The sequence below is a fragment of the Vicugna pacos genome, chromosome 32 (assembly GCF_048564905.1).
Source record: "Vicugna pacos chromosome 32, VicPac4, whole genome shotgun sequence".
Lineage (NCBI taxonomy): Eukaryota > Metazoa > Chordata > Mammalia > Artiodactyla > Camelidae > Vicugna > Vicugna pacos.
This window is the reverse complement of record NC_133018.1, coordinates 22,634,275-22,658,548: the sequence shown is the minus strand read 5'-3', so window position 1 is coordinate 22,658,548 and position 24,274 is coordinate 22,634,275. Positions and strand designations below refer to the sequence as shown.

At 55.1% G+C, this 24,274-nt stretch overlaps 1 protein-coding gene across 2 annotated transcripts in view; it reads right to left on the bottom strand.

The window, feature by feature from the left end:
- Positions 1 to 9,068: 9,068 nt before the first annotated feature.
- Positions 9,069 to 24,274, bottom strand: part of TMEM132C (transmembrane protein 132C) — a 307,474-nt gene continuing 292,268 nt past the window's right edge. For both annotated transcript variants that reach the window (XM_072953679.1, XM_072953680.1), the window contains 4 exons: positions 15,929 to 16,134; positions 14,161 to 14,434; positions 12,795 to 12,986; positions 9,069 to 10,663 (listed from right to left, as the gene is read on the bottom strand). In XM_072953679.1, the coding sequence (XP_072809780.1) occupies positions 9,479 to 10,663; positions 12,795 to 12,986; positions 14,161 to 14,434; positions 15,929 to 16,134 (1,857 nt within the window). In that variant the 3' untranslated portion in view covers positions 9,069 to 9,478. The remainder of the gene's footprint in view (positions 10,664 to 12,794; positions 12,987 to 14,160; positions 14,435 to 15,928; positions 16,135 to 24,274) is intronic.

Below are 24,274 nucleotides of genomic sequence, written 5' to 3'. Positions count from 1 at the left end.
CCCCAAGCCTGAGCTGCCTGGCCTTCCTCCTCCTCAAGTCCCCTCGGCGACAAGTGACAACCCGCAGCACCGGTGACCATTCCGCTGGGAAGAGAGATGAATTAGTCAAGACCAAAGCCGAGAGGGTGGCTTCTCCCAAGCGGCAGGAGGCTCTCCGCTAACGAGAAAAGGGAGCGCAAAGGGGGCAGGGCACAGCCATTCAGGGAGCAGCACAGCGGTTATCACCAGGATGGGGAAAGATTCAACCCCCAGGAGGCCTTGAGGCGCAGGATGGTGGGTGATGTGACATCTAGCAGACCTTCATTATACGCCCATTGCAATATGTTAGCCTGGTGAGTAACACGCCCACAGGAGCCACGACAGTCCCAAGGGGAGCCACTGAAGGTCAAAGAGTGGGAAAGGGCCAACTTCCTGGGAACCCCAGCCCCTTCCCCAGGCTGGTTAGACTGGTCCTTCCACTTATTAGCATATGAAGCCCCTGAGCCCATGAAAACTGGCAGCACTGCCCCTCGTGGCCGTGGCTGCCTTTCTTGCTCCCTCCTCTTCGGAGACGTCCCGCACTCTGTCCATGGAGTGTGTACCTACTTTTAATCTGAGCACCCAACCCCCACACCTCGTGGCCTTTCAATGTATCTCTCTGAATAAATTTACCTTCACTCAGCTGTGGCTCGCTCTTGAATTCTTTCCTGCGCGAAGCCAAGGACCCACGCCTGGCGGGACACGTCCCAGGGGCTCAGCCGAAGCCTGGGACCTGGCCCTCCTCACGCCCCACGTCCGTTTTTCCTGCATCAGCATGAGGAATTTCTCCCTTTTCCATTAAATGGCTGCAGATGAGGAGAATTCACCAGGCTACAGAGGCACCTCTTTGCACATCACCAAGCAAGCTCTTTAGAAATGCAGGCACAGGTTGAACTGGACAGAGAGTCCTCATTATTTGAGCACGCTGGAAAGACATTCAGACCTTGTGCACAGACTGAGCTCGGGAAAGACTTTGTACCCAGGAGGTGCCAACTGAAATGAATGCACAGCCTAAAGTTGAGAGTTTAGTTGTATTTGGTGGGCGATTCTGAGGACTCAGCGCTGGATGACGGCCTCTGAGGGGCGGCTCGGAAGAGGCAGGGGAGGAGCTAGGACATATAGGAGCTTTACAGCAGAGACCAGGGAGTTGGAACAATAAAAGATTGCTTGTTATTCAAAGAAAGCCAGGCACCTCAAGTTAAAGAATTTACCACTTTTCTATGTATGGGAGGGAGCAAGCATTTGGGCTCATTGAATCCATTCCTTTGACAAGCGCCTAGCTGCCTAGGGCCAGGGGCCTGTCCTTTCTTGTTCTGAGCCCCCTCAGAGGGCACCACTGGGAGTGGCTGCAGAGGCCGGGCTGCAGGCCTGTCCTCGCTGGGGGGTGGCGGCTTCAGCATTCTTTGTGTACTTATATGGTTTGCAGTGTTTTCCGTTCACAAAGGGGAGGCCCCGCAGGGTCCTGCTGGGTCTCAGGGGCAGGACGCAAGTGGAGGCGGGTCTGCGTCATGCCGCGCGGCCAGACGGCGCGAGAGGCGACGTGCACGTTCCATCCAACCTCTGGACGCACGGATTCATCTCAGGCACCTGCAGAGGGACCAGTCTCGAAAGCAGCCATCAGTGCCCCCAGTCCTCTTCTCGCTCCCTCGCCATCTGGTGACCCAGCACCGGCCCACCTGGCCGGAGCAGCCTGGGGGCCTTAGCAGCCCTGGGGAGGGGGGCGCAGGAAAGCATTGTTTGTTAGGGGGGGAAAAAAGTCTCAACAGTTGCCCAAGAAGAAGCAGGAGTCTTTCTAAAGGCTGCTTGGCTGCAGTCAACTAAGGAGGGGAGACAGACCCAGGAGGAAGACACTGGGTGTCAGACAGGGTGGAGGACCGGGGGAGGGGGGCGGCTGTGCAACTACCTGGAGGTTTGCAACAAAAGGGGGTTACCTTCTCCGCGGCTGACTCTTTGGTTCCGGTGTTTATTTCACAATTGAAATGGAGCTTAAGATCTTTCCCACATTGTGGGCTCAATTTTCCGAATTCACGCGCGGCGGGTGGGGGCCCTGTGGCCAGGTGGACTTCCAAGCAGCCTGCTGTTTGCAGAGTGTCCCCCAACCCGCAGCTGAGGGTCTGCCAGGTCCTGGAGGGAGCGGGTGTAAGGTCCGCCGGTCTGGGGGTTTGACTCCGCACCTGGAAGCTGCCTTTGTGGCTCCAGGTGGAAGGAAAGCCCCTGGCTGGCTGCCCCCGCCTCTCTCCCTGATTCAGTGAGACCGGAGGAAACTCACCAACAGACTCAAGTGTATTGAACGTCCGGCCACCGGGCTCTCGGTGCTAAGTGGCCGGCTTGTGTGACGTTCCGCGCGAGGGGCCGTGTGGCGCAGGGGCTGGGGGCTGGGTGCTGGCTCCGGGCTGCCCAGTTCCAGGGCTGACTGCCCCCCTAAGTAGCTGGGTGACTCTGAGTAGGTGGCTAGGCCTTTGGTTGATCTGCGTTTCTCACGTGCAAAAGGGTGGCAGTAGACTGCTGCGACTTACTCCATAGGTTTGTTGTGGGCAATAATGAGTTAGTATTTTTAAAGCACTTGGCACAGACTCGGGACACAGTTCGAACAGTGTTCTTTCTTACTATTAGCACCACACCTTCCTAACAACCTTATAGAACGGTGTATGAGTTTCCTGTTACTGCTGAAACAGAGGATGTGGATTAAAACTGATTTTTTTGGGGTACAGTTCTGGGGGTCAGAAGTCCTCCAGGCAAGGTGCAGGCAGGGGAGACCGCAGGGGAGAAGCATGGCCCCTGCTTCCACTGTCGCATCTTATGCTCTGCCTCTGACCCTCCTGCCTCCCTCTTTCCCTTCCTCCTAAGGACCCTGGGGATGACATGGACCCACTTGGATGATCCCAGATAATCATTCCATCTCAAGATGCTAAACTTAACCACGTCTGCAAAGTCCCCTTTGCCAGGTAAGAATCAGACCACCGGGGCGCAGATCTGACTCGGCCACTTGGGTGGGTTAGAACGCACAATCTGATTCTAAAAGAAATCGTTGTTTTGCACAAACTCTTACATTCCACCATCAGTTTGACTGTGACTTCAGTTGGGTACGGCCCAAATAAACCACCTTTATTATCTCTAAGAAGACATATTGATGTCTCAGGTGTAATAAAAACAATACAATGATAATACGGGGTGGGTGTGGGTCTAGTTTAGCAATCAAGCGAGCGCTTAGTGGGCACGAGGTCCTGGGTTCGATCCCTGGTACCTCCATTAAAAAATAATAATGACCACTTCTGGTGGCCTGAGTAACGGCTCCCCAGAGAGGCCTACACCCTAATTCCTAGAAGCTGTGAAACCAGAAATAAGTTTCTGTATCTTGAGATGTTGTTTAAATCGGAAGCCCATTTGCCTTTACTGGATAAAGTCATTTATTTATTATTTAAGTTGTGTATATAAAGAAACAAGAAGTGAGCCCAGGGGTAGCTGGGTTTAGTCCTCCGTTCTCAGCTTAGATGTGGTCTCACGCCCACCCTGTGGGGCGTGGCCCCCTCCACACGTGGCCCCTCCGCACGTGGCCCCCTCCGCACATGGCCCCCTCCACATGTGGCGCCCAGCCATTCCTCACCGCTCAGTTTATTTCCTCCCTTCATAGCCCTGTGTTTCCAGGTATCAGCTCATGGATGTGGCTAATGTTTGTCTTACCTTTTTCCCCTACAAGGACACATGTTCCATGTGGACCAAGACCCCAACACTCTTGTCTGCTATTCCAAGTACACAGACTAGTATCTTATACGTAGAAGGTTTTTATTGAACAAACCAATAAATGCCTTTCATCCTTTCTGTCTGTGCCCCAGTTTCCCTGTCTACGTCCAGCCTAACTCTGGACTGTCACGCTTAATGTAGTGACTCACTCTCTCTCTCTTTTTTTTTTTTGGTAATGACTCTCTCCTTCCACGGCTAAAGCAAAACTCAAAAAGCCAGCGCGTTCTGCGAGTGAGTCCACCCCACCCCCGCAAAGTGACCTGGCTCTTAGAATCACAGCCTTGGCTCCAAGGACAACACAGATGAGGGGAAATGTAAATCCCGACCCTGAACTTAACCTGGATTTTATAAATCAGTGAAATTTCACAGTCTGGTAATTTCTTTCCACCCAAATGCCCTCTTTGACAGGAGGGGAAAAAAAGGGTTTTTTGGACAGAACATTTTGGTCGCTAGAATATAAATTGGAAAAAAAAGACATAATTGGCTCCATTCTTTGAAGCATTATCTAATGTCCTCCCTCGAAGAGAGCAGTAACAGGATAACCTGACTTCCCGTTCCTCTTAGTTCTACTTTATAAACCTTCCTGATCCAGAGCGTCAAGGGGGCATCTCCAACTCGGAAAACTCCTTAAACAGGATTTGGCCGTCAGAGCCCTTGGGTTTTGGTTTTTTGTTTAAATTTGCTTGTTGTTTTGAAATGGCTTAATAAGCCTTTCTGAACACACTTAGGAAAACTGCCTAATTTAGCTTCTTCCCGCTAGAAATTCTGGGATGCGGAGACCCACCCAAGGCGCTGGTAGTTGGTCAAAGGTTTGAGCAAAGAACTTGGGGTGAAAAATGCCCATTGTAAAGGCCGACAGGTTATGTGGGCCTTCGGTCTCTGTTCCCAGCAGAGCTGTGTCCTCCGCAGTCAAGAGGGGAGAGGAGGTGAATTCTCATTCGTGTGAATCCGTCTTCCTGCCGCTGGGAAGGCAGTCTCTCCAGTCACGAGTGTTTTCCATGCCTGGCCCTCGCCGTGCGAGTGTGCCAGGTGCAGGGTCTTTGCATCCATGATCCCCTCTTCCTGGTGTTGCATGCAGGTACCTCTGAGGCATCCTGCACTTCAGGCCGAGCCGCCTGTCTTCAGAGTGGCCGTCTCCGCCCGCGGCGCCCCCTCAAGTGTCCCATCAGAGGGTGTGCTAACACCAGCTCCCTCTCCCTGTCGTGGCTGGACCTTCGCAGTGGTCTGTGCGCAGATCTGACTAATACTTGTGACGGGCAGAGCGCACGTCTGCCCGGAGCCAGATGGGGCCTGCCCCACCGCCGCCTGCCCGGCGTCCACGTGCTCTCCCTCCCAGGATCCAGCGCCTGAGGCCCCTTCCTGGCGGATCCCCCTTTGCAGACGCAGGGAGTGCCTGGGAACTTACACCCTCCCCGCCACAGAGATTTCGTGCTACGAGACGACCGGCAACGCAGCCCAGCGGAGCTGTGGAGCCTCCGTACCTTGTGTTTCTGCTTTTCGGTTTTAGTTTCACGTCCGGCGCAGGAGCTGGCACATGCCTTAAGGGGAACCTGTGCGCTGGGCGCTGGCCTCACTTCCCTGCAGGGCCCTCATCTCAGGCACCTCAGGCCCTCCTCTCCCTGCTGTCTTCAACGTCCCGGATGTGGTTTTTGTCCGTCCAGCCCAGCGAGGCGACTGCCTGCCCCGGGCTGTCACGTTTTGCTCAGTCTCTGAGCGATACCACGTGCATCGGGAACGCCCCAGGGGGAGAGCGTGGTGCGGCCAACGTGGGGCTCACCTCAGTACGATTCCGTCCTCTGTGGGGTTTTTGCCGTCTGGTCTCCAGTCACCTGCGCCATTGTTACCTGTGCAAGGGTTGGCCTGTCTGAGCCAACCCATCACCACGGATCACAGAAGGCAGGCGGATCGCGGATGTGGGCTGGCCATCACCCCGATTCCTTCCGCCTCGTCTCCCAGTGCTCCGTCCGCCCTGGGGAGCAGGTCAGAAACTGTAGCCTCTTCCTGGAAGGTGCAGCCCAGGCGGCTGGCTTGGCAAGAAGATGTTCTCCTGTTCCAAGTGGTACCACGAGCCTTTTCTCCAGGCGGACGCATACTGACAAGCAAAGATGGGGGCTAGATTTTGGTCCCCAACCTCCCCCTCCCCCGCGGGGGTCCCCAATGCCGCTCACAGTCTGTTCCCCCGCACCTGGTGTTCCGATCACCTTCCACCGAGGGCTGCGGAACGGTCCCTGTTAATTATACATAAAAATCAGTATTTGCGCTTTGATCTCAACTATGGAACAAGAAAGAAATCCGAGGGCAACAGCCTGCACGGACATCATCAAAGCGCCGGTGGAGGTGAAGCCAGTCATTTTAATACATTGTTTCCAATGCTCTTGGGCTGCTTTCAAAATTTGGAAAAATAATTAAAAAGTCACATTTATAATGGTATACTTTCAAAATATGAATATGACCATGCAAACTGATGTGCACCATTTCAAAAAAAAACCAGTGAAGAGTGAGTAAGATGAATTAATTTTTATTTTGGGGAGATGGGACTAGAGACTTTTTTCCCCGCTTTATTTCTTCCTCTTTCCTTCATTTGCCAGATTTTGTGCACGGAGCCAGAACTGCTTCTTTGTCAGTTTCATTGCATTTTAACAGAAGAAAATACACGTAAAGCTCGTCTCAGTGCCGTCACCACGACCGCAGGCTTGGGTTTGAGTCTCTGCTGTGCTAGCTCCTCGTCTAGACCTTGAGAAGGATGCTCTGAGCCTGTTTCCTCATCCGCAATTCGGGGGTGACACGCCTTTCTCCGGGGGCTGCTGTGAGTGAACAAAGGGTGTTTCACACCGGGGCTGGCCCAGACTCGTTAAACGGAGTCTCCTTATTATTGCGTAGCTATTGTTAATATTAACAAAATAATGTCAATAAATTATTGTTGATAATAATAAAGATTAATGCCGATAAATATTACAGTCAACCCTCTGGCAACATGGGTTTGAGCTGCGAGGATCCAGTTATGGGTGGATTTTTTTCGGTAGTAAATACTGCAGTGCTACGAGGTCCTCTGTGGGTTGAATCCGCATACGGAACCGCGGATATGGAACACGAATGTGAAACCACGGATATGCAACAGTGAATACGGAACAACAAATACGGAACAGCGAATATGGAGAGTGGGCTGTAAGTGACAGTAGGGTTTTCCACTGCAGGGAGGGTCGACCCTCTGACCCCAGTATTGTTCAACGGTCAACTGTAACGTTAACTAAGATCGATTCATATCTGAGCGAGAACAGTTTCTTTTCTCAGAGCCTTGTGTTCCAAGAGGCTGAAGTCTGGCTGGAGGACACGGGTGACTGTGGACAAGGAGATGGGACACTGCCCCCTCCTCGGCCCCCACCTCCAGCCGTTTTGTGCTCTTATTGACGATTCTCCGCTGATTGATGATTCTCCTCTGCCTCCGCCCTCTGACTGCCAGCGCCTTGAGGTCTTATTAATTACTCCATTCTTTGTGGGTTGCCCAGGGCCAGGCACACAGCAGGTGCTCAATAAATGCATGCAAAACGAATCATTGGACCAGCATCCATGAGACAATCTACCCTTGTTCTATTTGATCATGTTAACAGGAAGGGAGAATTACAGACGGTCTGTCTGGACACACAGTCTGGCCATTGTGGTGTCCGCCTCCCAGCCTTACAGGCTCACAGCACGGCACACGCTCATCTCACCCGTGACCTTATTTGCAGCACGGAGCTGACACCCATCCCGGGGAGTAAATCGGAGGTCAGAGACCTGCAGCCCCATCCGGTGGGGAGCCAGGCTCCCCCTCCAAGGGCAGGCGGGCTTGGTGGGTGGGGCGGCACTGGCGCTCCGCTGGGACGGAGAGGGGACATCCTTGACCACCCGCCCAATGTGTTCCGGGGTCTGACAGCAGTGGAGCTGTGTGACGGAAGCCTTCCTCGTTAGGAACTACTCTGGATCAGCCAAGAAGCCGAGAGCAGAGGCGCTGCTTCCCTTCTAGCCCAGCGTGGTCTCTCTAACCAGCGGCCCACGGGGCGGGGAGAAGACACAGGAGTTCACTGAAATAAGAGGCAGCCCGCAAGATGCTGACTCACCAACCCACGGGACGTGCTTTAACGGCGACTGGCACCCCAGGTGTGCATAAACAGCTCCTTCCCCCGCCGAGCCCAGTCTGCCGTATTGGCTGGAAATAGCCTCTTAAAAGGTCCAGCTAAGGTGATGAGGCTTCGGGGATCCTTTCTCAGTGACCGATTGGAGTAAATAAAAAGATCAAAGCTGAGCGCATCACCTGGCGGCCAGGCCAGGCCAGGCGTCCTCCTCTCCAGCAGCTGCAGGCAGAGCGGAGTCTGGCAGCCGCGAAGGGGTTCACGTCCCCACCCGGTGGTGTCCTCTGCCTCACACACGTCACTTTGGATGAACGCCTGTTGCATCGCGCTGCTGCAGGATCAGGCTCTTAAGAGACTCCGTTGATGGACAATCGAACACAGATGTTCGTCTTTTCCGTTGACGCTGGTGCAGCCCGCCCAGCAAAGCGAGAAGGACGGCTGAAAACCCTCCAGCGGCTTTTCTTTTCTTTTCTTTTCTTTTTTAATCGTTATTCATTTCTCACCGTCAGCGCGTCTCGGGGCAGCTCTACCCCGCGAGCCTGCCGCTGGTTACTCTTGGGTATGAGTTCTCTCTTGTGGATTGATTTCGTCTTCCTCCGTGTAAAGGCCTCCGCTCAATGCCAGTGACGGAGCCGACGAGGGGTCGGGGGCCCCGGCCGGGCTCTGTGCTGCCGGCTGGGCCCCACTTGAACGCCCTCTGCCAATGTGCCCGCACCGGCTTGGGCCCTGCGGTGGATGTGGTGGTGGTGGTGGTGCGTGAAGGCAGTTTCCCTCCCACCCGAAGGGCTCTGAGGGCCCCCGCTGATTGCAGAAAACCCAGCAAATGGCAACAGAACCGTAGGGAAAATGGAAAAACATCAAACGTGCTACTTTGATGATGGATTCATTCACATCGCTTCTCAGAACTCATCTAACGTACAGGAATAGACTTTGTTTAATTTAGGAAAATATACCATTTGATCCTCAGAAATAAACATTAAATATAAACCAAATGGAAGGCTAGAACACAAGAGGCAAAAAAAAAAAAAAAGGGAAAAAAAGAAAATGTGGAAAAAGAAAAGAAAAAGAGGTAAAAATCCTCGGGTCTGTGCCGAGAGGCAGCCGATGTTCAGACATTTCCTCCCCACCCCAGGGTGACAGTCAAAGGCCGTCCTCATGAAAAGAATACTGAATTAACACGGACAATGTCTCTTAGCAGGCCCTGGTTTTATATTCTGCTCCTTTATTAGAAATATAAACAGGTGATTACCTCCGTCTCTTTTTATTTGTCTTTTTGCATTTTTTTTTTAACAAATAATTTTTGGTAGCTTGTCTGGGTTATAGTTTGACTCACAAAATCCCCTTCCTAATTTGGCCTCGCCGCAGGCCGAACGTCTCCATCAGCTCCGTCCTCCGTTTATTCCACTGACTTGAGAAAGTCTGCCATGGCCAGCCGCTAGGAAAACCTTTGATTACAAAAACGCCCCTTCCCGGCTTCCAAACTCCCCAGCGGCCTCCAACGAGGTCCAGGCGTTCACTCCCCGTTCAGACTCACCGGGGCCTCTTCCTGCCCCGCCTGATTCTCGGAACCGAAGGAGGGCACCCGGGCGCTGGCCTCCGGCCAGAGAGGCCTACGCTTTGTCCTTGAGCTGCTCCAGGTAGTCTCTGAGCTCCCTGGGGGCACCCACGCCCGCGTCCGGGCACACCCACTTGATGTCCTCCTCGTTCCCGCTGAGGATGGAGTTGACGGTGGGGCAGCCGTTGTCGGCGGGGATGGTGGTGAAGGTGGTGAACTTCACTTTCTTCCTCTTGGAGGTGGGCGAGTGCAGGGGCTCGTGCTTCTGGTCCCCACCCCGCGTGCCCCCAGCGTCGGCCGGCCTGGGCACCCGGCTCTGCATGGGTGTTTGGGAGGCTCCGTTGAGAAGCAGGCGGTTGCCCTCCTGGAAGCCCCCCGGCCCGCGGTCTATGATGGTCGTGTGCTCGTCGGGCGGCGGGGACCCCTCGCCCACGTTCTCCAGGAGCTCGGCCTCGTTGCCCAGCCACACCCAGTCGTGCGAGTGGGTCACGGACGCCTGGCCTTCCAGGGGCACCTGCTTGTGCCTGTACTTGAGGGCGAAGGTGGCGCAGTTGACCAGGAAGACGAGGATGGCCAGGCAGAAGACCCCCAGGAGGGCGTACATACCGATCTCCAGGTCGCTGAGGCCGCGGGTCGTCTGCACCAGGTCGCCGGCCCCGGGCCCGCTGCCCGCCTCGGGCAGGTCCACCTGCGCCGGGAAGTTGGCGAAGTCGATGGGGATGTTCTGCAGCTGGCCCTCGCCCGCCCGCCCGCCGCCGTCCAGCCGGCTGTTCTTGACCACTCTGTTGTCCAGCAGCGACTTGGCCGTGGTGCTGCCTCTCCGGGTGGCCCCCTCCTCGCGCTCCGCCGAGGAGCTGCCGTGGACGTGCCCGTCCTGGCCCTTCGGCCGCCGGTCGCTGGCGTGGTTCTTGACCTCAGCCTCGTCATAGTCCCCTCCGGGGCTGGAGTCGGCGTCATTCTGGCCAAACTTGACCTTGATGCTGCCGATGCCCACGGCCAGGACGCTCTTGCGTTTGGATTTCTGGCAGGCCTCGGCGATGGTCATGTCCACCCGGACCAGAGGCCCCTGGCCTTCGCCCTCGGCCATCACCACGGGCCACCGGGGCGAGCGGGACTGGGGGACGGACACCACGGCCTCGTCCAGGGAGGTGGCCGTCAGGGTGAAGTCCTTGGTGTCGTAGATGTCCAGGGGCGTCACCGAGCCGTCGCTGAACCGGAGCCACGTGCTGACCACGGCCTCCTGCGGGGAGAAGGTGCAGTTAGAAATCCACGGGGGAGGCAGGAAGGAGGAGGTGCCCCTTCTCTTAGGAGCCTGTCCCCTGTTCCCTCCTAGAACAGAACCCAAAGATTCAAGGGCAGGACTCAAAATCCAGACCTGGTGGCCGATGAATCTGGGAGAAAACTCACTCAGGTTCTAGGTCAAGACCCGAAAATCACCTTAACTGTAGTGAGAACACGTATATCCAGGCAACGCCAGCTCCAACCTAATCCTCCCCAGGGGACAAGACCCCATAAAAATCCCTGAGTGAGCTGAGGCTCCCCTGGATGTCCTAACGAAGACGTCACCGGAGCGTGTGCACGGAGACCCATACTCCCTCTTCCAAGATCCTAGCGGCGACACCGAGTTCAGCCTGCCGCATCCTCTGCTAACCCGCGGTGCTCCCTCCAGCCCAGGAGCCTTAATCACGTCTGCAAAGTCCCTTTGGACATGTGAGGTGATGTCTCCACAGGGTCTAGGAATGCGGCGCGGCCGTCTCTGGTGCCCCTTTATCCCACCGGCCACGGCGACGGTGGCGGCTAAGATGCGCCCGGTGCTTCTTGAGTTCCAGCCACTGCCCTAGGTGGTCTCCACTAGCAGCTCATTTACTCTCCACACCCACGTGCAAGGTACACACTCGTTCTGCAGGGGGGTAGCCTGGCTCAGGGAGGAGCCCAGAAGCTCCCCCAAGGTCGAGCCCTCCACACGCCGAGGGCTGAGATACAAAACATCGCTGACGTGTGTCTTGGTCGATTTTGCCCCTTGAGTTAATACTTCACAAACTCTAGATGGAGAACGGACGGAACACGAAACAAGCCCCCCGGGGGCAGACAACCCGAAGAAGGCCCCCCGGCGCCGTGGGCCGGTGGGCGTCCGTCCGCCCAGCCGCGCCGTGTGACTGACACGGAGCCCTTCCCCTCGCTCGGCGCAGCGAGGCTGGAGCACAGGGTTTTCTCCGGGGAAGCCAGCGATCTCCCCAGAGATGAGAAATACTTAACACAACAGCACGTCTGGGGTGATTCAGACCTCTGTTCTCTCAAGGGTCCTGTCTGCAGATTGAATGAACTCCACCCATAAACTCCCCCCGAGGCAGTGCCGGGCCCTGCCATCCCCACCCGCCGATGAAGACAGACGGGTGGTGCTGGGTGGGGACTGGTGGCCTTGCCCCGCGCCGGGGAGGTGGCGAGGCGGGTCCCCAAATTAATTGCCCGTTCTCAGCAAACGGCTTCCTGCTTCCTGCTGTGTCCCCCCACTTTTCTCTTGCCCCGAGGAGGGGTGAGCAGAGGAGCCAGCGCTGAGCGCTGGGTGTAGCGGGGACGCACTCCAGGTCTCTGCTACTGATGCTCTGGGACAAAGCCAGGTAGCAAGCGCAGAATTCCTAGAGCCGTCCACCCTGATCCTTGGAACCTGGGAGCACGAGCGAGCCCTCCCGTGGTTATGTGTTATGTTACGTGCACACACAGCTGACCTGCAGTTTGGGAGGTCTGCCGGGGTGACCTGCTGTGGTCCTGGGACCCTTTGGAAGAAGAGAAGCTTCTCTGGCTGGTGGCAGAGGCAACGTCACAGGCTGAAAGCGTGACAAGGATGCCACGTATCGCGGCTGGTTCCGAAGATGATGGCGGGTGCGGGCAGTGAGAAGGGGGCTGAGAGAGGCTCCCGGCCAGCAGCTGGCGGGGACGCGGACCCCTCGGCCTTCAACTGCACAGAGCTGGATTCCGCCAACCACGCGAGGGAGCGTGGAAGCCGATTCCTCCCCTGAGCATCCCGAGGACAGCCTGGTCGGCTGATGCTCCGGAGGCCAACTGAGCGCACCTCGGCCCCCCGACCCCACAGAGCCGCTGGTGAATTCCAGATGTTGTTTTAAGCTGCTGGGTTTGTGACAATTAGTTACGTGGATGATTTACCCACCTTGTGCTCTGGGGACCATTCGTCCAGCTCAGCACAAACCCCACTGCTGGGACCACGTGGCCACGTGGGTTTTACACAGCTTGCACCGCTCTGCTTTGGAACGTGGGTACCCTGCCCCTGTCCCTCCCACCTCCGGCCCTTCTTGCTGAATCAGGCACAGCAACCCGCCTTCCTCCCCTCGAAACTCCAGCATCTGGGCCCCTACCTGTCTGGGGGCCCGCAGCAGCTCCTCCGCGGTGGCCACTGCCGTGACGGCCTTGCTGTTCTCCGCGCCGGGGTGGAGGGTGACGGAAAGCCCGGCCACGAGCTGGACGGCCAGGTCTGTCACCGATACCCTGTCATCCAGCACAGTCACCGTCTTCTCGGCCAGGATGGAGTCAGACAGCGGGGACAACACCTGCAGAGTTGGCAGGACGCGAGATGGATCAGTCACACCTGCTTCCAGGTGTTGGGACCTTCCCTGGCAATGCTTGCTCCACCCCAAACAGGGTCCAGAGCACAGCGTGAAGGAGCCATACACCCACTTCACCGTGTACACCAGCCCGCACGGCGCCCTTGTGAGACTCAGAGAAACTCCCCTCTCCCCCAGGACACGTTAGCTCTCTCTTTCTTGGAAAATTAAAGATTCAAACCCATGCTGTCTTTGAAAGGAAATGACCCTCCACATTTAGCTGAGCACCCTTGTCTAGTGCACAACCTGGTTAACTGTACGCGGCAGTCCTGTTCACGGGACGCGTGAGGGTTTGCACGCAGACTGACTTTGTGCAGCCCGAGTCACATTCTGAGTGAATTACGGAACCGGCTGAGGGGAACTGAATTATCAACAGCCTGCTCTCCGCTCCGGCCCCCAGCACAACGGATCCTCTGCCAACGCTACTCTCCGCCTCATCTCAGAAACCAGACGTTGGCTGCGAGGTGTCCAGGTGAGATGGTAAAGTGTATCAGTCATCGTTGTGTAAGGACCCAGGAGGACACTCCCAAAGGTGGAGTCAGTATGGTGGGACTGCACGGGCTGAATAAAAGGCCCCTCCAAGCCTTGTTGTCTGTCCGAAATTCCTACCGTCCTACACGTTCCCTTGAGAAAAAGAGGCAGTAGGATTTTGAAGGGGGCCGGCTGAGTGGATACAGGGCAGGATGACAGACGGACCTCAGGAAGGAAGGGAGGGAAGGGAGAAGGGGTGCATTTTCCTGGGCCACTGGCGGGAGCAGCGCCGAGAGCAGGGAGGGTTCTTCCTGGGAGGGTGGAGGCGGCGCTGAGCCGTGTGCACCGGGAGTGGAGGTTCGGAGGCAGGATGGGGCGGGTGGGGGTGCTGGGAACAGCGGAAGCAGCAGCTGGGGGAGAAGGGGGTCATTTGGGGTGCTGAGGGCTGCAGCCACCACCTTCCCAGTCTATCTGGAGGGAGGCTGGGGCTCAGAGGGCGAGTCCACGTTCACATCCCGGTGTCCCCAGATGCCATCACAAGGACAAGGAACTGGCCCCGAGGACCCGCCCGTCTCGCCAGCCCCCACCCCAGTGCCGGGCACCGCGCTCGGTGACGGGTGGGCGGGGGTTCCCGGCTCCGGCCTCCTACCTGGATGGTCGTCATCCCAACCTCCCGCCCGATCAGGATCCTGCTGTCCTGGAGTGTGGCCACGTGGGGCTCCGCCAGCGTCATGAAGTCCGCGACCAGGTGGGTGATGTCGAACTGCCAGTCAGGACCGAGCAGGTGGCTCGGCTGGCCCCACGGGCCGGCGCCCTCAGACACGAACTGGGTGAGGACCCGCACGGTGGCGTGCTGGTACTGGAGGGCACAGCCCCGGCCCCGCTGCTCCCCCTCGTCTTCGTCCTCGCTGTCCCGCGCGGGCCTGGTGGGAAAGAGGGGGTTCTCAGACCAGGGGATGGACTCCCAGATACTGCCCAGTCACAAGGCGGTGCCCCACCTCAGCCTCCGAGAGGCAGCACACCAGACTCAGGGCCACACGGGGGTTCCTGCTCTACTACCGAGAAGCACGAGAGCTAAACACCCCCCTCTTGAAGACAAAAGGTGTAAAAGCTAACATTTCCAAAGTCCTCACCGTCCACTGAGTTGCTGAGAACCACATGTGGCTATTTCCAATTTAATTTAAGTAGAAAAAAGTCAATAAATCAGAACGTTAAAGGTCTCCGTCGCACAGGCTACACCCCAACGGCTCCCTAACCACGTGTGCAAGTGGCGACCATGTTGGACACCGTGGTTCTAGAACATTCCACCATTGCAGAAAGTTCTATTGGACAGAGCTGTACAATGCTTGTGAGGTGCCCCACTCTGCGCTCTGTGGGGATGCACCCTTTTAATCTCATAACACCGTGAGGCAAAGCTGTAATTCTTCTCATGTCCAGACGAGGAAACTGAGGCAGAGGGGTTGGGGAGTTTGCCCAAACTCTCAAAGCTACAAAGCAGCGGAGCTTGGATTTGAAGCCGTTCAGTGCCAGGTCTGCCCTCCTCAGGGACATGGAAAAAACCCATATCCTGGCCACTAAGTGGTCTATAAAGCATTGGCTGGATTCATGGGGGTTTTCCCCATTGCGGCCAAATTCCTTAACGTTCACCCTGTAGAAATGGCTTCACTGCTTCACCGTCCCATTTATTCTTCTGGAGGTGGACTCTAGTCACCCCTTAAACATCGAGCCCCTGGTGCCTGGGGGACGGTCAGGAAAATCGTCCTGATGGTTTAAGATGGAGGCGTCCGGGCAGGAAGCCGGGAACTTGGCAGCAGCTCTTATTTAACTAAACTGGGGGCCGCAGAGCTGGGAAAATCAGACCCCAAGCTCCTATGTGTGACAATCCGGAGTCACAGAGTAAATTAGAGCCTTTTTTTGTTTTTGGTTTAAGAGCAAAAAGCAACCCCATGGTCCAGTATAAATGCAATTACATTTAATCCAATAATTTAATCTGCACAGAGATTTTCAAGCTTACAGAGATTCATCCAGCACAGAAAAAGGAATCTCTGTTTTGCTTACAGAAAATAAACAAACTCAGCTCCCTGGGGCGGGGCGGGGGGGAGCTAGACCACCATGTTACCGCCACGACTTCGCGGCGGGGGAAACCCTTTCAGGAGACAGCCTTCTAGAAGCCCAGGGGAGGGCGCAAAGGACTGGGCCCGATGCCGACCTGGCCACCCCGCAGGCTTCCTGCCTGGCCGGGTTATCCTGACCCTTGGTTTCCGCAGAGAGGGGCTGTCAGGCTGCCAGCACGTACACGCTGCACCCTGCCATGGTCCTGGTGACAGCAGCACCTGCTAGGTGCCGGCCCGGCACTGGCTCCTTGAGCGTCAAGGTCAGATTCCACAGCCGTCACTTTCGTGGCTCTGATGGCTCACCTCTTACTGGCCACGATGGGGACCCTCCAGCCTTTAATCTGGCTCAGCTCTGTGTCCGAGACCTCAATCTGCAGGGGCAGTCTGGGCACCCACACGGTGACGTGCAGGGGGGCGCTCAGGTGCTGGTACGTGAAGTTCACCGCCACGCCCACCCTGCCTTTCATCTCCTTGCCGTTGACAAAGACGTAGTCACAGCGGTCGGACACCTGTCAAGACAGAGAGAGGACGGAGGAGACGTTCACGAGGCCCCTGTGGCTGCCTGTCTGCCATTCGCCCTTTTTTGGGTGCAAAGCCTGCACGCTTAGCATAGGTTCCCATTGCAGAGCCTGAGACAAGGATTTGGCGCGGTTGGTTTACCTGGGAGGTGACCTGGGGGAGCAGGGACCCGGGAGCAGCCTGAGGGAGTCAGGGGAACAGGCAAACGCAGCAGAAAGGCACATTGTTTCCTTTTGCTGCTGTGACTACTGGGCTCCACTTTTCTGGGGCCTCATGAAAAGCCTACAGAATTGTCCACCTGCCGGATAAGAGGCAGAAGTATCACCGACCCGCTCCTCTCCTGCCTCTCGCTGGGTGAGGCCTGCCCTGCGTGTGAACTCCCCGCATTTCCAGGCGGAGGCACGGGCCCTGGATAGACAGCAGAAGCAGCCTGAGGTGGGGCTGGTGCGGGTTCACCAAGCGAACTTGAGCCTGCACCTGGAGCTGGGCCTGAGCCGTGGGCGGACCCAGGGAACGCGACGTGGGCGTCAGAGGGGTCTGTCCTGCAGGAAATGAGCCACACGCAGGCCCCGCCCCGTCCAGCCTCCCACAGTCTGTGCCGCCTTCCTCTCCATCATGGCCCTCCCGGTTCCTACCAGCTCGGCTCCAATCGCACGCAGCCCCAGTGGTTCTCTTCCACACCCAGGCCTTTGCACATGTGGTTCCCTTTTCCTGGAAACATCTTCCCTCCCTGTTTGCCTGATCTGGCCAGGCGACTCCGCAACCCCTTAGAGCTGTGTATGCATTTGCACTGTTACCGTTCATCCTGTGAATGGCAGCCCTGCACTGGTGATGACCAACCTGTGTTTCCTTCCCGTCTTCCTCCCTTCACTTTTCCTAGTTCTAGCAGAGCGTGGCCTCGGGAAAGAGACAAGACAGAGCACAAAGCAAAACAAAACACAAAGACGAAGAAAATAAAAACAAAAGTCTAGATTTCGTGTTCCAAAGTCTAAGCCCTTAGGGATATGAATCTGTTCACAGCTTCATGGACATTGTCATGCAGCACAGAACAGCTGGAGGGTGCCTGGGCAGGCACGGCGGGCGCGGGGGGTGGGGAACCACATCAGAGGCGACCCACGTGGACTCCGACTGATAATAGGTGCCCCCTAGGAGCTGTGAACAGAAACTTGAAGACTAGAAGCCCCTGCCCCAACCACCTTGACAGCAGTTAAGTCTCCTAGAAATTAGACTGGGATCCTGTTCTGCCACCATAATGAGCTGCAAACTGAAAGAGAAATCAAGTTGGATTCTAGAGAAACAACATGACCCATCTTGCATAGTCAAGTTTAAGGGATGTAATTTACACTGGCCCCATGTGTCCACCATCAGCCACGAAACTGTGAAACCCTTGAAGGCAACGAGTACATCTTTTTCTTCTCGGATCTCCTGTTTCCTCATACCAGCTGCTCACAAAGCAGGAACTCGGCAGAGTGGATACTGGATGGAGGGAGGGATGGGGGGAGGGAGGGAGGGAGGGAGGGATGGGGGAGGGAGGGAGGGAGGGGTGGAGGGAGGGATGGAGGGAAGGAGGGATGGAGGGAGGGAGGGAGGGAGGGATGGAGGGATGGATGAACTGAATGGATGGATAGATGGAGGGAGGGATGGAGGGATGGATGAACTGGATGGATGGATGGATGATGAATGGACGGATGGGTGAGTGGATGGGTGGGTAGATGAACAGATGCATGAATGAATGGGTACTTGAATGAATGGATGGATGGATGCATGCATGGATGGACAGATGAATGGATGGATGGGTGAGTGGATGGGTGGGTAGATGAACAGATGCATGAATGAATGGATACATGAATGAATGGATGGATGCATGCATGCATGGATGGATAGATGATTGGATGGATGGGTGAGTGGATGGGTGGGTAGATGAATGAATGGGTGCATGAGTGAATGGATGAATTGAATGGATGGATGGGTAAATGAGTGGATGGAATAGATGGATGGGTGGATGGTTGGATGGACAGAGCCCTTTCTTCATGGGAATTCTTGCTTCAAGACAACCAAACAAAGATCTTGGGGTGAGAGGAGGTATGAGAGACTGAGATAAGATGGAGCCAAGAGCAGTGGAGACAAAAGAAGTTAATTTAAAAACTTCCAGAAAGCTCTACAGCAGTGTTTCCTAACCTTTTAGGGGTCACCAACTCCGTTGAGAATACACAGAAAGTGAAGTCTTGCTGTAGAAATGCAAATACATTCAATTCCGTGTCACATTTCAGAGTTAATGAAGTCACACCTGTGCTCTTCCCACAGCACTTTCCATACGAAGCTGTAATAGCCAGTTTGCGTATCTGTCTCCTGTCCAGGCTGCACACGCCGGAAGGAGCGGCATCTCCTTCAGGGGGTCCACGGCCCTGGTTAAATAGCATCTGATGCTGAGCAGTGAACTCCTGCGATCGCCCTCTCTTCCCCCAGCTTCCAGAAACTGCGGATGGCTTCTCTGGGCCCAATTTCCATCTTCCATGCACACTTCTGTTCGGAGGGGCAGCTGGCGAGGGCTGGGCTGAGACAATTCCCTCCATCTGCTGGGGACAGTGGCAGGGAGCAGTGGGGAGGGGGAGACATGGATGCGTCCCCTCGCTTATGGTCAAGAGTGGTTTAAAAAGGTTTACATACTGATTAAAGGTGGAAACCAATTTTAGTCGCCGTCCCAGACTTGTCATTAGCATGTAAACACTGTCCTGGATCTGGGCCGGCAACAGCATAATAGCCCAGCCAGAGTCATAGCAGCGATCGCTTCTTTAATCAATGTTGTAATTTACAGACCATTGACTTTCCTCATTTATTACCTTTCTGAGCTCTGGTGGGAGGGAACCTGGCCGCTCCAGAATATATAAATAATTAAGAGGAACACCGAGGGTAGGAAGCCGCGGTGCATGATAGAGTCATTGTCACTGTTATTCCAGAAGGTGCCATAAATGTCTGGGAAGTCTCAGGATGCATTAATCATCTCCTAAGTGGCCGGCGGTGGGAACCACGGCATCACAAAATGAGCCGGCTCGTCTGCAAGCCGGGAACCGAAAACTCTCCCGGAATCTTTCCAGTCTGTGGGCTTCATTTCTGGGAATCTTTCTCTTTTTCTTTTTCTTTTCTTTTTTTTTCTTTTTCCCTCTCTCCTAGTGGGTGGGTTGCCCATGGAGAAAGCTGCCCGTTGGCTCCTGCTCACTCTGACATTTAAATTATCCCCTCTGAACGCCTGGTGACCACTGAATCAGCCACGGATGTCCGGTCTCAAGAATCTGGATGGGGGGGCGCCATGTGGATTCTGGTTGAACGGCACAGGGTCAGATGATGTCTTCTGTTGTCACTCAGGCCTTGGCAACTTCCTGAGGGCGTCACTTCCCTCCCAGAGCAGAAGCAGGGGACCACTTTCTCCGGGGAAAGCGGAAGCATAAGCTGGTCAACCATTGACATCCAATGCGACTTTTGTTGGAGCCCCTTAGCCCAAGACATGGGCTCTCAAACTTGAGCGAGCATCAGGGAGGGCTTGTCAAGGGTCCCCAGGCTGTTGGGCTCGCCCCTCAAGTCCCAGATTGAGCAGGTCTGGGGTGGGCCCCCCACCATGTGCACGTCTAACAGGTTCTTGGATGCTGACGCTCCAGTCCGGGGACCACGATGGGAGACTCGCTCCTTGAAATAATGCAGCTGCCCCTTCTTCTGTGTCTCCATAGCATCTTATAAATCCTGTCTTAGTCCACAGGGGCTGCCGTCACAGAATACTAGAGACGGGAAGGCTGACGCAGCAGACTTTCATTTCTCACGGTTCCCGAGGCTGGGAAGTCCAAGACCAAGGTGCCAGCAGGTCCAGGGTCTGGTGAGAGCCCCTCCCTGGCTCACGGATGGCGTCAGCGCCTACCTGTGTCCTCACTTGGTGGAAGGCGCGAGGGAGCTCTCTGGAGCCTCTTACAAGAGCGTTAATTCATTCCTGAAAGCTCGGCCCTCACGACCTCATCACCCCGCTCCAAACCCCACCTCCTAACACCGCCACACTGGGGTTCAGAATCTCGGTGCAGGAATTAGGGGGGCACCCAGACAGTCAGTCCATATACATTCCCTTCATTATTGTGGTCTTTTAGCTCAAATGCTTTATTTTTAATTAATTAACTTTTTGTTGTTTTCAGGGAGGGAGAGGTAATTAGGTTTATTTATTTATTTACTTCATGGAGGCACTGGGGATTGAACCCAGGACCTCGCGCACGCTAAGCACGCACTCTTATCGCTGAGCCATGCCCTGCCCCCTGCTCTGATGCTTTAAATACCATCTCTGTGCTGATGACTCCCCAGGTCCCACCTCCGGATAGCAAAGTGCTTACTCAGCATCTCTACTTGGCCCTCTAATTAGCATGGCAAACTTCATGTGCTCAGAGGTCAGAATCTGGGTATGGGTTTGGCCTCTCAGGAGACCGAGGGTTGCAAAGAGAAATTCAGTTCAGACACAGAAAAAATGATTTCCATTTCCTTGCACACCTGAGTTTGTGTGCCTGCTCTGTTAACACAGAATATCGAATGCCCTTACGCCACCCCGGTGCCTTGTTTTGTATCTGCAGCGTGCCTTCCTCATCTTTCTCACCCTCGGTCCTTTCTAGAGCTCTGGATGGCAATCATGATCTCATTTTCGGATGAGAAAACTGAGGCACACTGAGGCTGCCGCCTGCCCAAGGTGGGGAAGAGGGGTGAGGACTAGAACAGGTTTCTGACAGCCGGTGCAGGGTCTGAGCAGATTGTTTCAGTCGTGGTGTCTTAGCAGGTAGTAGTGTGAGACTGTGACCTGGGAAGTCGTCCTTCCTGCCACGTGAGCCTTAGGGTCATGGTCACGCCCAGTCCTGTTGGCAGTGGGGGCCCTGAGAGAGGGGCACGGACCGACTCAGACCCTTTGCTCCAGCTGCCCTGCCCTCCGTCTCCTGGTCCGTCCCCAGTGAGCCCCCCCGGAGGGGCGGGAGCACACCGAGTCTGGGCACGGAGCCGGGGGTATGCTCGACCCGAGACCTGAGGAGGGCTTCCCAGAGGGGCGCTTTACAAAGGTGTGGGTAGGGCTCAAGGGAACCAGCAAGACACGGCAACGCACAGCAGGGACAGGCGGGGACAGCGGGACGAACAGCACCCTCCAAAATGCCTGTCCACCCCCGACCTCCGAGTGGGACCTCATTTGGAAATAGAGTCTTTGCACATGTAATTAGTTTAAATGCGGTCATACCAGCTTAAGGTGGGCCCTTCAGAGACTGGGGTCTGTCCCCAGCTTGGGCGCCGGGGCTGTCCCGGCCGGAGAGGCCCGCCCACCCTGGTAGAGGATGCAGCCAGCTCACAGCCTGCAAGGGGCCTGGGGACTAAAATGTGCGGCCTGACTCCCCCCACTCGCCAGTGTCTGCCTCTCGCTGCCGCAGCCCAGTGGGAGCCCGAGGGTGACTCGCTCAGGAACATGCAACACGGAGACCTCCAGCGTTTTCTTTTTCTTTTTTTTTTCTTTACATGGAGGTACTGGGGATTGAACCCAGGACCTCTTGCATGCTGAGCATGCGCTCTACCACTGAGCTATTTCCCTCCTCCCTTAATAGTCTCTTAATTAATAAGACTATGTTAATAGTCTTCTTAATCTGGGACTAACGTTTAAAGTTTTTTGTGAATCAAAGAACGCTTTTAAACTCCAGCAAAACCCTTGAATGAGGATGAGCTCCCCCCGATGTGCCCGTTACCTTCCCTGCGTGTCTCCTCTCTGCCCCTGGCGGGTCCTTGAACACACCAGACATGTGCCCGCCACAGGGCCTTTGCACTTGCTTTCTCTCTGCCTGAAGACACCCCCCCAGTTGTCTGCATGATTCGCTCCTCGTGGCCTTAAGGTCTTTAATCCAGTGGTTCTCAAGCAGGGGCGGCTGTGTCCCCCAGGGGACACCTGACAATCTTTGCAGCTCTTTCTGGTTGTCAGAACAAAAAGAAGATTGGAAGACGGGCAACCAGCATCTAACGGCAGAGGCCAGGGGTGCAGTTCAACACCTTACACTGCCCAGGGCGGCCCCCACAACAAAGAACCAGCCGACCCCGAGTGCCAGCGGTGCGAGCTTGGGACACTCTGCCTTACCCAGCTGTCAGTTCTCAGGGATCCTTTCTCAGGCGTTTGTATTTAAAATCGCAACGTTCCACGCCCTCCTGCCCTCTTTCTTGCTTTATTTTCCTGTCTCTTACTGCCATCTCCTACACGACACCTTTTACCTATGTGTTTTGTCCTCCCTCACGAGAACCTAAACTCCTAGGGTGACAACGATTTGCGTCCCTAGTGCCTAAAATGGTACCTGGCACGTAGCAGGTGCTCAAGAAATGTATGCTGAAAAATGAATGAATGAATGACTCGTGGGTCTCACTCAACCAAACAGCAAATCAGTTACCAGCACTGAAAAACCACTGCATTCAATTCTGTTACCAGCCTGAGCCCATGAAAACGCCTGCAGTTCCCACCCTGGTGCCTTGCTGGCCTCACAAGATCCGACTGGAGGGTTTGGGGGTGCTGCAGCTGGCCTTGGGGGTACTGAAAGCCAGCCCCAGAGGTACCCACACCCGCCAAAGGCTGACTCCCCTCCCGTGTCTGCTTTTTCCCTGGTCTTCCCCAGCCCACCCCCGTCACAGCTGAGCGCCCACATTTATTTACTTATTTTGCGATTATGCTCCTAGCTTTTATTTTTGCACGGTGTTCCCAAGGGCAGTATGCAGAGCATGAACCCTGCCCCGTCAGGGGCCGAGCTGGGTGCTCCAGGACCGTGCAGGCTGCAGGGGCGGCTGGGGAGTGTGCCCTGGGGAGACTGTAAGATTATTTTTTGTGTGCAGACAACATGAGGGTCTCTCAATGGAGAACTAAATGGCCAGAAACTGTCTCAACATCCCCAGAGCAGAGAGTTGCCAAGGCAACCACTGCGTGTGCCCTGGGTGAAGAAAAGGTGCGCAGGCACCTGGCTCCTTACTCCCTCCCTCGGGGGACACTCAGGGCTGCCCTTCCCCCATTGCATGTTTTGTAACAACAACAGATGTTTACCAAGTGCTTGCAGGGAACCAGGAACCATTCTAAGAGGTCACATGAATCATTTCGCTGAATCCTCACCGTGAACAGGGCTGCATTTTTTTAAAATCACATACATATTCCAAACCAGGAAACAAAAGCACAGAGAGGTGATGTAACTTGCCCAAGGTCACACAGCTGGTGGTCAGTCAGTCAGAATTTAAAACAGTCAACCCCAGAGCTCTTCTCTTAACCAAGATGCTCACTGGCTCTGCTCTGAATGAATTGTTGGGGTTTTTTAAAACATTATTTTTACTTGTTTAATTTTTAAAAATTTCTCCCTGGGAATCTGTATTTTATTTTATTTTTTTTAATTTAAGCATAGCTGATCTTCAATGTTGTGTTAGCTTCAGGTGCACAGCATAGTGATCCAGTTATATATATACATGTGTGCATCCAGTTATACATACATACACTTTTTCAGATTCTTCTCCATGATAGGTTATTACAAGCTATTGAAAGCAGTTCCCTGTGCTGTACAGTAAGTCCTTGTTGTTGATCTATTTTGTACATAGTAGTGTGGATCTGTTTATCCCACACTCCCAACTGATCCCTCCCCTCCTCCCTTCCCCTTTTGTGAAAAGAGTTGTTGGTTTTGATTCCCATCCCTATTTTGCTACCGTGGCCAGCCTGACTCTACAGCCCATCCGTGACGGACGTGGACACGTGACTAGCTTTGGCAAAGAGAACGCAGCCAAGCTCAGGCTGAAGGGGTGGGGTGTGTTTCCACCAGCTGCCGTGAGCTCGGCCCTGAGAGGAACTTCACAGAGCTGAGGCTTCTCAGCCCAGCCCTGGAAAGGGGCACCTGGACCCTGTCACAGCCCAGCCTGCAGCAAGGGGTCCGCCCGAGCTGAGCCTGCAGACCAGCAGACGGCCTGAAAATGCATCAGCAGAAGGAACTGGTTACTGCTTTAAACAATGGAATGTTGGGGTCACTTGTTACGCAGCAGAACTGACAGAGATTCTGCTAATTGCTGAGGGTGAAAGCTCTCAGGAGCTTTCCTATTTCTTCGTCCCTCCTCCCCACTCATTCTCCC